General features: G+C 36.7%; 1 protein-coding gene across 1 annotated transcript; it reads right to left on the bottom strand.

The window, feature by feature from the left end:
* Positions 1-136: 136 nt before the first annotated feature.
* On the bottom strand, positions 137-12,683 carry bgna (biglycan a). Its single transcript, XM_079826416.1, has 8 exons — positions 12,492-12,683; positions 7,531-7,789; positions 3,291-3,403; positions 2,966-3,179; positions 1,708-1,818; positions 1,208-1,301; positions 895-1,033; positions 137-814 (listed from the first exon to the last, which is right to left on the bottom strand). Exons 2-8 carry the CDS (start codon positions 7,769-7,771, stop codon positions 617-619), a joined length of 1,110 nt encoding a protein of 369 aa, XP_079682542.1. The 5' UTR covers positions 7,772-7,789; positions 12,492-12,683; the 3' UTR covers positions 137-616.
* Between the last annotated feature and the right edge of the window lie 1,806 nt (positions 12,684-14,489).

Here is a 14,489-nt window from a genome sequence, read left to right as displayed (position 1 = left end):
CTTTCTCCTTTCAGTGTAATTTAGCTACTCCACCTTCAAAAATTATCTGCCACATCTGCAGGGTTATTCATTCCACTGAATGCGCTTAGCCTACGATCATTTCTTAACATTAAAGTTAGAAGGAAATAAGCATGCCAACTTTAAGGTAGGATGTCTTGTGATGGCATGGTAAACATCCACAACACAATCCACTTTATTACAGTATTACCATGATGAATGAGTGACAGTAGGGGTCCAGAATGACAAACTGTGAATTTATCTAATTACTTAAAGATCCTATCCATGCAAATGAAGCTGTTAATAGACATCTCAGAGAGTTAATTAAGGACTTTCAATAATGTGTCAACTGAATTGAACAAAAAGGCATTTTTTGTCAAGTACATATTCATTAATGTCAGCAGGGAATTACACACATCGATAGTTTTGAATGCACTGTTTTAATTTTGTTTACCAGTGGTTCTTTAAACCTTTGGTTTAAATGGAGTCCACGTTTCTTCTGAATTATGCCTCCATGGAAATGTTTTTTCATCGTCTTCACTCAAATATCTTGATGATTTACACAAATGATGGCCACTTTTTCCTCTTGTTCTCCTCCTGGATTGGTTTTGTGCGTCTTTTATTTCTTGTGGTTGCCAAACTGTACAGCCATTTGGTCAGTGACACAGCGGAACGTGGCGGGCTGCACCTCCCAGTACCTGATCGGGTTGTCAAAGAGACTGATGCCATTGTAGAACACCCTCTTCATCCCAAAACCCGTAGGGCAGAAGTCATCCACCCCGACATTGGTGATGTTGTTTGAATGGAGGTAGACAACCTGTAAGAAGAGTGTGGTTCAGTTTATTTAGTAGGCCTATAAATGGACTAGAATCAGTAGAGTTCTGTACACAAGCACACCTGCAAATACTTCATTTGAGGCAGACCACTGGGCACACCGGGCAGACGGTTGTTGTCAAGATGCAGCTCCCTCAGGTTGGTGAGGTAAGATAAAGCACCGTGCTCAATGTGGCGAATCTGGTTACTGCCGAGTCCCAACCTAGACACAGAGGCAGAGGGCTTTTAACCACTAGAGGACACCCAAAGCCAACTTTATGCCATAATAAAATCCATGTAAAAGTGAGGGGGAAATGTTTCGTTGATCATTGTATTTAACAGTAGAATCACGATACATATTAATCACACCAAATATTTGGGAATGCGTAGGGTTTACCTCTGCAGCTGGGTGTACTGACTGAGATCCACAAACTCAATGGCCTGAATCTGATTACTGTCCAAATGCAGCTCGTGAAGACTGCTGGGAAGGTCTGGCAAGAATGAAACACATTCCATGTGGAATAGAATGAGTTGCATTGTATTTAAAAGATAATGGACAACATTCCATGAAGAAAAACACAAATACACCTTTATTCCATATTTATATATGCTGTATTGTGTATATATAAAATACAGCAATCTTATTAAATCATTTACTAATTCAATTTTTCAAGAAATGCCAAAGAATAATGGCTGCAATATATATATATATATATATATATATATATATATATATATATATATATATATATATATATATATATATATATATATATATATATATATATATATATATATATATATATATATATATATATATATATATATATATATATATATATATATATATTATATATATATTAAATTTATTAAATTTTGAGCACCATTCATCATTACCTTTGGGAACTCCAGTGAGTTTGGCCTCAGAAATGCGCAAGTAGTTCAGTTTAAGGCCCATAAATGCTCCAGGTTCGAAACCACTGTTCTGGAGTGGATTACGACCCATTTCTGCAAAATCAACCAGTGTTTAAGGCACAAATAAAGCATTTAGTTTTATCAGTAGGGGTGTAACAATATATCGTATCACAATATCGCAATAAAAAAAATGCAACTATGCATCGTGGATAGTGAGCACATATAATGTATAGTTCACCCAAAATGAAAATTAGTGTGTGAGAAAAGAATTAACTTTACAGAGTTTTAGTGTCATTACTAAATTAAACCACTATATATCATGTTGAATATAATGTATAATAATGCAAAGGGGGAACATTTGTAGGTCCTGATAATGCCAAATGTCTTAAGTTGCAGTAAAATGTGGCCTACATTATTTTAAATATGTGACCCTGGAGCACAAAACCAGTCATTAGTCGCACAGGTATATTTGTGGCAATAGCCAACAATACTTTCAAAATTGTATGGGTCAAAATTATCGATTTTTAAAATCATTAGGATATTAAGTAAAGATCATGATCCAGGAAGATATTTTGTAAATTTCCTACCGTAAATATCCCAAAAATGTATTATTAGTAGTAATATGCATTGCTAAGGACATCATTTGGACAACTTTAAAGGCGATTTTCTCAATATTTAGATTTTTTGCACCCTCAGATTCCAGATTTTCAAATAGTTGAATCTCGACGAAATATTGTCCTATCCTAATAAACCATACATAAATGGAAAGCTTATTTATTCAGCTTTCCGGTGGTTTATAAATCTCAATTTCAAAAAATTGAACCGTATGACTAGTTTTCTGGGCCAGGGTCACATATATCTAGTCAGTGACAGAGTGCTAGCCCTATTCGTCTAAAATAATTCTGTAATTTCAGCTTCAGAATAATGAATATTTTTATTCTGGTGTCAGCATTGTCCTGTGCATTGGGTTACCAGCACCAAGTCCAAGCCTATTCAGTATTTGAGCCTTTGAGTATTGCAATAATATCAAATTGTGAGTTCAGTATCGTAATATGTATCAAATCGTGACATGAGAATATCGTTACACCCCTATTGATCAGTAAATGTTGTCAAAAAGCAGCTTTACAGGATACAGGACACTATAACCTCAGTGAGCAACCATTAAGTGACATCATGAATAATATGATGTCATTAGCACGGCTAATATACAGTATACACACAGACAAACACACAGTCTTACCAATGACGTGCATGTTGTGGAGACCTGAGAAGCTAAATGGCGGCACCTTCTTGATGTGATTGTCATGGATACGCAGCTCCACAAGGGATGGAGGCAGGTTTTTGGGGATGGAAGTCAGAAGGTTGTGCGAGATGTATAACTTCTGCAAACGCTTCAAAGGAAGGAATGCCTTGGGATGAACTTTGGAGATTTGGTTATATCGTAGCACAAGGGCCTGAAACGAGACAGGGGCTATGAACAGCTGATAGGAATGTAAAGAACAATATCACGTGGCAATTCATTCACAAAAATGACTGTGATGCGAATTATAAAATATAGGTCTCACATAGAGGTTGGTCAGTCCCTTAAAGTCTCCCTCTCTAATCTCTGTGATCTTGTTGCTCTGCAGGTCCAACAGAAGTGTGTCTGCAGGAATATCGTACGGCACGTAACCTAACCCTGTTGGGGAATAATGCACAAACAAAGAAAAATAGATATATTGCTAGAAATGAGGTCTGAAAAAAAAATATATTGTGGATAAAATGTTGCTTAGGCTTTTATGTTGCAGTGGTTTTTCATATTTTCCGGGATAGTGGAAAACTCAACATGAAATCAAAATGAAAATATTTACTTTTTAAATACACATTCTGTCTTATATTGTGAAATGTACTGGTACAAGTAATTCCAAAGAAGAAAGAAATGTTTGTCTTTATAACCTTTCATTAAAATGTGGCCTATTAACTTGCTCCACCTCTGAAATGACTACATTTCAGCTGACATCACCAAACCCTCTTATGTTTAGCCCCTCCCCTCCAGCAACTGTTTGATGGATAAAATTAAGTTAAAAAAATATCCTGTCTGACTTGTCACATTAAAGCAGCACTAGGTAACTTTTCAACCTTTACAATATATTTTCAAACCTCTTGTGATGATACATCGACTTACAATAGGTTGAATGACACGTCTGCCATAGCCTGACGGGGTCTGTATCGTTTTTAGTCGTACTTTTAAACTTCGGGTTTCGGGTAGTAACCCGAGAAAAAAAAGAACTACAAAATTCGACTGCTTTACGGCATATACGTCACTTCCACCACCACCACCCCCAACTTCCTTAAATTCGGACGTGCGAGCCAAACTATTATTTGTTTGCCGAATGTTATAGTCATGGCCGAAGCAGCACAGAAAAATAAGAAAGCAAAGGTTTTGTCGGAGGAAAACAAAAAGAGGAAACGAGAAAGTGATCGGATTAAAGGCAGGACGAGGATCAACATTGGGCCAGCGTTTGCTCGCGGGCGTGAGGAGGAGGAGCTACATTTTTGCAAGTAAATACATATGATAAGACGTACAAAATCATATTTTAGGATACCTAACATGTCTGTGATATTGGTTTATTTGTCTTGCCTCAAGCTATAATGCAAATCGATTTTTTAAATTTGCAGATTCATCTATGGTAGCTTGATATTATAATATTGACGATATATGGTTATTACCTACCACTCAAATATTGAATTGAAGTATCATATAGATTCTGTAAAACGGGAACCAATGGACTAGGCTACTATAATGACGCTGGCTTGTAAACGTGAGCATCGCAATCATTTGGAGTTTGAAAAAAATAAAACCCATGAAATGATATTCATATGACATTCTGAAACATGTGCCACTGTACCTGGGATGAAGACATTTCACATGCGACGCAAGCAGAACACCTGCATGTGAACTCCTTAGACAGGTGAACTCCTCCTGCAGCGTTCAGGGCTATCATAGTTGTCATGTCAACAAATGCACGTGATGCATCCACTGATGTAGAATGACAGTTTACGACAGTAGTAGAGGACAAAACTGTTCCCCAACTGTAGGGGGACCCCGAGAGCAAAAACTACCTAGTGCTGCTTTAAGAAAGTAAAAAGCTACCTTTAGTTGATTGCCAGATATTACAGCAATACAAAAAAATACCTATATATTATTTTTAAGCTTTTGCCTAGAAAAAATAGTCCTTTACAATGTACAAAACAATCGGCCAAGCAACAAGACATACGCTGCGACACTATTCCAGTAATATTAAAAAAAAGAAGTGCATTACGGTCATTCTGGCTCTTATGGTTCTATTTCAGCCGCCAGATGCCGCAATAAAGTAGCTTTTATGAAATGAAAACGCGAATCCGCTGCGTGATACGAGAGACATGAAAGTAGCGCCGGTTTGTTATCGTCAGTCATCTTCCTATATGACGTAAAAACCTTACAATGCATTCTCCCCTATTTTTAAAACAGAATAAGATTAAACTAACCTGTTCCTGCCAGACCCTCGTATATTTTATTTGTACAGAGTCTGCGTTAACTTCCTCGAAGGCGGGTACTCTGTTGAAGTTTAAAACCATAGATATACATTATGGCGGAGTCACCGGCGGCCATCTTGTCACAGGCAAGCTTTCTGGCGGTCTCTGCGGTACCTGATGTAAGGTGAGTGACCTGCACGAACACAAATACTCTTATCTCGCTGAAATCTTGATGGATTTACAAAATGGTTTGGTTTCTTACAAACGTTATTAACGCGGCTATAATTCTGGATGCTTGAACAAATTATGAATAATTATTCATAAGTATGCAGTTACATAACTACATCTCTGACGTTTATAACAAACCAAACAGTTTGAAAAGCGGTAGACAATTGAGCAAGTTATGGTTATTTAAAAAGTGCATTTACCATGAAAACACAATGTTATGAGTGAGCGAGCTGACTGTGACAAGATGGCCGCCAGGTGCGGACGTCGACCTCTATTGGCAGCGCGGACGAGACATCTACCCTTTATTATGTATATCTATGTTTAAAACTATTGGATTTGCCATGAGCCACTCTGGAAATGCCATAACCAATCGCTAACGTTTGGTCGTGACGCATGTCATCTCAAACTAGGGTGCGACATCAACGTCATCGTTCTCAGCCACTCCCTCTGTTCGCTGATTGGACCGGTTAAAATTTGGCCGGAGAAAACCAGAGAATATACCGCAATCCCAGACGGAGTACTGAAGGAAATGAAAATTGAGCGGAAGTATGTAGGAAGGAGGAGCCAGGTTAAGATTAAACAGTAATAGAAAGATGATATGAAACAAAATTAACACGGATGAGCGGACTGATATGCAGCGTTATTTACAATGGATATTGGCGAAAATTAGAAAATATCCATCCGCTACCTACCACGACTGGCAAATCAGAATCGAGTATTCGAGTATATATAATAATAATAATAGGCTGAGCAGCAATCAAACAAATAAAAAAAATTAAAAAAATTCATTTAATCAGTCATGCCACAGGATGCCTTTAGAAAGTAAAGTAGGCACTTCATTTAAGAAACAACTTCTTCAGTATTTACCATCCGAGTCTTTGGGTTACCCAGGTTCACTTGTAAACTTTTCAGCGGGCTATAATTTCGGAAATGTTTGGTAGTTCTCTGGGCTTCAGGACTGTGTGTTTGCTGTGCTCTGTTGTTGTGTGCTAGCATTCCCCTCTGAGCTTCCCATATAATTAAGATGGAGCCAGATGACCATGGCTCCACGTAGCACATTACAATGTGGAGAGAGAGAAAAAGAGGAGAATAGCTGTACTTTATGAACTTCATAAAAGAGAAATAGTGGGAAAGAGGGCAGCTGTGCTTGGGTGGTACCTGGCATCCATTAAAATTGTCCATTTGCTTTTAAATTCATCATTCCTGGTGAAACCGACATCATAGTTTATGGCACGTTTGCTGTACCGAGTAGAATAACCAGAATGTCTGTCTTCTCAGGTGACCGACCACACGCCACATGTGCTGTCTGATGTGGATGGGCCAGATTAGCGGTGTGTCTGAATTGGTATCCGTTCTCGAGCTAAATTTGATCCTGATCTCATTCAGGACTTTGATGTGGATGTTAAAACCTGACATTTCTATTTAGCTTCCAGCCAAAATTTCCTCCTCACTTTCCCTACTTTGAGCCACAACTTTGATTTATTTATATAACTCGTCACTCGTATATTCATATCATTGTGTTTCATACCACGTTCATTCATACTACACTTTTCAAAAATCCTGGGAAAAATGATAGGCAGGTCTTTGAAGTTTGCTCGATGCAACAGGCTAGTAATTTTGGGATGAGATGGATGATATAAAGGGGATATCCTGTAACTCATTCCATCCTAATCACTAACCAGTGTGACTTCACCCTTTACACCAGTGGTTATCAACTGGTGAGTTGCAGACCAAAAACGGGTATGTTCATATGTTCTGACAATGTTATTGAAAAACTATATAAAATAATAAAATGCATAATTAATTGTATGATTCTTTAAAATCGCTATATTATATTTGGTACACATAAAAAACAGCACACAGTATTTTCAGTTTTCAGCCTGTGCAGAATCATTTTGGAACTATATTTTCAATGTTCGGTTTTAAGGCCATTTTGTTTACGTTTGTCCCATAAACAATTTTGGCACTGCGTTGTCCCATATAAAATTTTGGTCTAGAAGCAAAACCTCTCAGACTAAACAGTTATTATCTTGTCTGTCTACACCAAGACACCATCGCAAACACATATCATCTTAAGCCAACCTAAATCCGAGCACTGTACGACTTGGCGGTCACACCGACAGCCAAATGGGCAAGTGGGATGTTCAGGTTGGTATGGATCGGCTGACCCTTCTTCCTGGTCCTTCATCATCATCATCAGCTCTTTCACGTCAATGTCCTTGCCAAAGTCCCAGAACCCTTTCTGCTCAAAGGGAAGGGCGGAGGAGTCTAGTGGCAGGTGGGCAGTGCAGAGAAACAGGAAAGCCACACAGACCGACAACATGGCTGCTACGTTTTTAATCTGCGAAAAAGAGAGAAAGACGTACTAGAAGAAGCAAACTTTCAAATATGGCAGTGCAATTGTTTCCACACTTTTATAAAAACCATAAATGCTACTTTGCATCCAAGAGCTGATTCTGGTCAAATCCTTCATTCTGCGGTCTCATTAAGCTTTGAATATGCAGCCGCCTCGCCGACAGTCACAATAAACCAATCTGCTCTCCACATCGACAATGGGGAAAATATCTCATTGTAACCAAAACTAAAACCTGAGACAGGGAAAGACTTGTTTGGGTCAGATGCATCAACGTGTGCAAATGTGTATTTTCGTAACCTGTCTTCATGCTATATTTACAGCGTTTTTTTTCTCTCCCAGAACGGGTGTAACATCATCTGGGTGTATTTTTGTGTCCTTTGTCCAGCTGAATTACATCTGAAACCACACGGATGCAACGTCAGTAGGAGATATATATTTAGCCTTTTTGGTGCATTTGATAATTTTCGTCCGCATAAGAAAATTGTCACAAATGAACATAATTAATGTAAATACATTATGTGACTTGACTCACTAATAACATGTCTAATGCAGATCCACCCTAGAAAAAAAAAATGAATTACTTAAGATGTTGCTCTTTCATAGCTAAGGGGATTTTGTTTCATTTAAGTATCAACAATCTCAGATGTTTAGTCTGAAATTCCTTAGGAGACTCAAAAATGGAAATAAATTAGAAAGTTGTTGACACAGTAAGACTATAAAGCTATAAAATATGTGGATTACATAGCTCAAATAACTTAGTGAGAAATACCAAAGTTCATATTCAAACTGACTTTTGATTGGTATCTTGGTAAATCTGAGCACAGTTGGTTAAATTATTGAGATATCTTTTGAAAAGACTTGGAGAGATTTTAGGATGGTTTTCTTAAAGGTAGTTTGTTTTTATACACACTATAGGCTACTGGTTGAATCTCTTCACATGATAGCAATCAATATAGAAGTGATCTAAATACAGAGGTGGGTAGTAACGAATTACATTTACTTCGTTACATTTACTTGAGTACATTTTTTGGGTAACTTGTACTTTTAGAGTAGATTTAAAGATGGGAACTTTTACTCTTACTCAAGTAAATTTCTTGTGAAAAAACTGTACTTTTACTTAGTTACATTCGGTGGCGTTCCTCCGTTACTGTCAAATGGTAATAATTATATTATATATATTAAAATAAGTGAATATGACTTTCGCAAGTCTCGCGAAACGTTGGAGAGGCTGCTTCGCGAGAGGTTGCTACGCATCACCCGCTTATAATTAGCGCGCGTTTAGTCGGAAGATGTGTGTGAGCTACGGGAGGCAGATTGCCCGTGGCCTCAAGTTCAGTCTATTTTTTCACTCCAAGATGTCAAAAAGAATAGTTTCATAATGCGATGCATGTTGTGTGCACCAAAACGAACTGACATCTCTCAGCATACAAGAATTCCACCCTGAAAAGAACATGTAGTGGTAAGTGTCACAATGATGCCTATATTTGAACACTATTAACGGTCATTTGGTAACTATGGGGAATTTTCCCTTATTATAATACTATTTCACACACTGTCCGAGTGTTTTCCTCATATGCGCTCTTGTGCAAGCAATGAATCGTTTGAATCCTCCAAACAACACACGTCCACGAACAAACGTTCTCATCTTCACATTTACATATCCTTTTCTTCACAAAACGAAACAAATTGAATAGCCTAATGTGACGTCTTGCATTTATACACAAATCCGGACAGACACCTGTCTGAAGTGTAGAAAATACATACAAATAAAAACGGTATTGTATTTTATTCCTACCTAAAGAATAGCCTATATACTTATACAAATATAAGAACAAAGTATGTTTTAAAAAGAGCTCTAGTTAGCCCAGCACACCATTAATTTACACTGTTTAACCATTAATCTCACACACACACACACACACACACACACACACACACACACACACACACACACACACACACACACACACACACACACACACACACACACACACACACACACACACACACACATATATATATATTATATATATATAAGGTTCATTAGCTTACATTAGTTAACATGAACTAATAATGAACTGCACTTATAAAGCACTTATTTATCTTTATGTTAATTTAAACATTTACTAATGCATTATTAAAATATTGTTAACATTAGTCAATGCACTGTGAACTAACATGAATAAACCATGAACAGCTGGATTTTTATGAACTAACGTTGAAAAAGATTAACTAATGCTGAACAGAGGTGTTGTTCATGGTTAGTTCATGTTAACTAATACATTAACTAATGTTAACTAATACAACCTTATTGTAAAGTGTTACAGAGAGGTGTGTGAAAGCTCTCCAAGTAGCCTGAAATTCAGGGTTTTCGCTTATCAATCAGATCGAAAGTAACTAGTAACTAACTACTTGAGTAGTTTTCTCATCGAATACTTTTTTACTCTTACTCAAGTAAATATTACGATTGTTACTTTTACTTTTACTTGAGTAAATATTTCAGTAAGTACTTGTACTTTTACTTGAGTACAGATTTTGGCTACTCTACCCACCTCTGTCTAAATATTAAAACACATAGCCTACGTATATTCTGAGGAAGTCTCAGAATCGAAAAATGTTCGTCCAATCATTGCAGATACTCTGTCCTACCTGCCTGTCAACATACTGTATTTCCATATCTCCGTGCACCCTGCTCGCGCAGACATCACACGTCATCAGCACATTGTTTAAGGCTTTTTCCAGAGTTGTGGACAGAAATCCACCGAACGCCAAAAACAAAACAAAAACAGCCGCCTTTTACAGTTCCTCCTGAACCAAAATATTGAGTTTATGCTGGGTTCACGCCATGTCCTAACCGATGGCAACCCGTGACGTTCTGCCCAGAGATGTTCACATCCTCAGACTCGGATTTATGCATAGCGTTTCTATGTCAACGCTATTAACGTCAAAATGAATCTGCAGCAGTCAGGTGGTACAACTAGAGCTCTGTAAGTTGTTTACGTTCATTATTGTTATAATGTTATGTGCTTTGAGACATGAGGTAATTTAACACAGTCTCTCGTCTCGTGAGGCTTTGTAGACGCTGCCTGTGTGCGTGTGTGTGTTTGTGTGTGTGTGTGTGTGTGTGTGCGTTGCGTTCATGCCTTTTGAGTGGCTTTGGAGACGCTCTGGGAGGCTCTCAAGCTTTCAAGCTAGTCCTAAAGTTTTGAGAAGAAAGGAAATCTCCATTTGCTCTCCTTTGAATCTCACTATAGTCTACACACAGAGAAAAAGGGTGTCAAAATTGTACCTTTAGGGGTACAACAGCTTGTCGCTGGGGCAGTACCCTTAAAAGGACACATTTGTACCTGTTTTACTCCTAAAAGGTACATATTAGTACCTTAGAGTACAAATATGTACCTACTATGAACCTTTTTAAAAAAGGTACAAATGTGTCCTTTTATGGTTACTGCCCCAGTAACAATTTTGACACCCTTTTTCTCTGTGTGGGATAAATAATTGAGATATTAAAGAGATGTGATATTATGATATAAACTGAAGATATTAAAATAAAATATAAATATTATATGAAAAATGTAACTTGGAAATTAGAAATGTTGCCTTAAAAATAAAGCTAAATAGAAATATAAAAATTATAAAAAAGACAAAAGCATTAAAACTTAAACTCAAATCAAACTTAAAAACATAAAAATAAAAGCCAGTTCAAAATATATAATACTATATAAAATAACATTTTTCAATGTTTTCAAAGCTTCATTTCAATGTGCAGACACACTGATCCACATATTTTATTAAAGTCTGTGACCATCCAGATCTGCAGAAACTAGTTCTTTTTGTGCCACGTGTTGTGCGTGTGGTTTTAAACTGCCTGTGAGCTCTTTCTCTCTCTCTCTAAATTCACTCCCACACCCTTTACCACAGAATGGCAGAAGAACCACATTACTGGCAAGTTTGCCAGAGTTTTTGGAGAGCCACCCTGATTCATGCATCGAAATAAAGACACTGAATGTACCAAAACCATATCCTCTGAAAATATGACAATACTGTTATGTAATAAACTGGAAGACCTAATTTAAAAGCACACGAAATGATGATGTGCACAGACTGATTTTGACCACTGCTATAACAATTCTACTAATAGTGCAATAAAAGGACTAATGAATAAAATGTTTTGTTTTTTTAGTTTAGCAGCTCTTAAAAGTATTTGCCTTTGTCTAAAGCAGTCTGTATACACACTTATAAGCTTGATTTATTTTAGATGAGTCATTTTTCTTTTAAAAAATATCTCAATGGGCAACAAGAATAAGGTGTCTAGATTTTTTCATCAAAGATGTACAATATCAAAACGATGCCAAATGGTTGTGCAAAGCAGAATTACATTGCATATTAGAGAGATGAGATCAGCTAATTAAAGACTGCATTACTGAATACTGTCAAGATTACAGAGTTGACGTGAATGACTGGGTGACGCATAAAGCGGATGCCAACACAACATTTCTCAAGGATTTTAAAACAATTTAAAGTAGCACTTTTTTCTTTTTAAATGAGCTCAAAATGCTTTGTAAGCTTTTCAAAGAATTAAACTGGTCATAACAGAATCAGATGAATTAAGTTACCGTGCATCAGGTGCACAAAACTGAACAGGGAACATGTCAGGAAGATATATAAGATCATCAAAGCATCTTACCTGATGTGCAAGATGTATTCTGAGAAGATTTCTTCTTTTTTGAGATGTCTGATGGCAAACCGAGTTTATGGTTTGATCATTGTTTTGGATGACTGTCTATTAGGTCCTTGGCTGCCAGCGGTCACTCAGCACTGAACAGTACCTGCAGTTCAAAACACAGGACAGCTTGCAAAAAGAGGGAAAAAAATGTGTATTTGAGACATTCCCACTTAAGTTGTCTTTCCCTCCCACTGTTTTTCTCCTTCTTTTTGGGTGAAGAGAGAGAGAGAGCGTCAGATAGGGACTGGTAGTGTGTGGGCTGGTATTCCTCCAAAATATTATAGTTACATAGGTATTGTTATACTTTTTAAGACATTATCACCCTTTATTGAGCATACCTATTATTAATGAAGTATCCATCCACAAAACCTTAATGTTTACGCATATATAAATGACATGTAAATAAAATGGGACAAACAGATGAATAGATTTAAAATGTAAAGTCGTTTTCCTGTTAAACAGACCGATAATATTAACTAGCAAAGTTCTGTAGACAAACTTTGATGTTGAGTCAAATAGTCTGAGTGTTTTAATTAGTTTAAAGTTGTAAGACCAATCATAGATAGATAGATAGATATATAGATAGATAGATAGATAGACAGACAGACAGACAGACAGACAGACAGACAGACAGACAGACAGACAGACAGACAGACAGATAGATAGATAGATAGATAGATAGATAGATAGATAGATAGATAGATAGATAGATAGATAGATAGATAGATAGATAGATAGATAGATAGATAGATAGAATAAAAGACAGACAGACAGACAGATAGATAGAATAAAAGGCAGACAGACTGATAGATAGGCAGACAGACAGACAGATAAAATGATGGACAGATAGATAGATAGATAGATAGATAGATAGATAGATATATAGATAGATAGATAGATAGATAGATAGATAGATAGATAGATAGATAGATAGATAGATAGATAGATAGATAGATAGATAGATAGATAGAATAAAAGACAGACAGACAGACAGATAGATAGATAGATAGAATAAAAGGCAGACAGACTGATAGATAGGCAGACAGACAGACAGATAAAATGATGGACAGATAGATAGATAGATAGATAGATAGATAGATAGATAGATAGATAGATAGATAGATAGATAGATAGATAGATAGAGAGATAGAGAGATAGAGAGATAGATAGAATAAAAGACAGACAGACAGACAGATAGATAGATAGAATAAAAGGCAGACAGACTGATAGATAGGCAGACAGACAGACAGATAAAATGATGGACAGACAGAAAGATAGATAGTTAGACAGACAGACAGACAGATAAAAATGATGGATAGATAGATAGATAGATAGATAGATAGATAGATAGATAGATAGATAGATAGATAGATAGATAGATAGATAGATAGATAGATAGATAGATAGATAAAATGATGGACAGACATACAGAAAGACAGACAGACAGATAAAATGATGGACAGACAGAAAGAAAGAAAGACAGACAGACAGACAGACAGACAGACAGAAAGAGAGATAGATAGATAGATAGATAGATAGATAGATAGATAGATAGATAGATAGATAGATAGATAGATAGATAGATAGATAGATAGATAGATAGATAGATAGATAGATATAGAATAAAAGACAGACAGACAGACAGACAGATAGATAGATAGATAGAATAAAAGGCAGACAGACTGATAGATAGGCAGACAGACAGACAGACAGACAGATAAAATGATGGACAGACAGAAAGATAGATAGTTAGACAGACAGACAGACAGACAGACAGACAGACAGACAGATAGATAGATAGATAGATAGATAGACAGATAGACAGACAGACAGACAGACAGACAGACAGACAGACAGACAGACAGATAAAATGATGGACAGACAGAAAAAATGATGGACAGACAGAAAGACAGGCAGATAAAATGATGGACAGATAGAAAGATAGATGGATGGATGGAT

The sequence above is a fragment of the Gobio gobio genome, assembly GCF_949357685.1.
Source record: "Gobio gobio genome assembly, chromosome: 10".
NCBI lineage: Eukaryota > Metazoa > Chordata > Actinopteri > Cypriniformes > Gobionidae > Gobio > Gobio gobio.
This window is presented reverse-complemented; position numbering and strand designations above follow the sequence as displayed.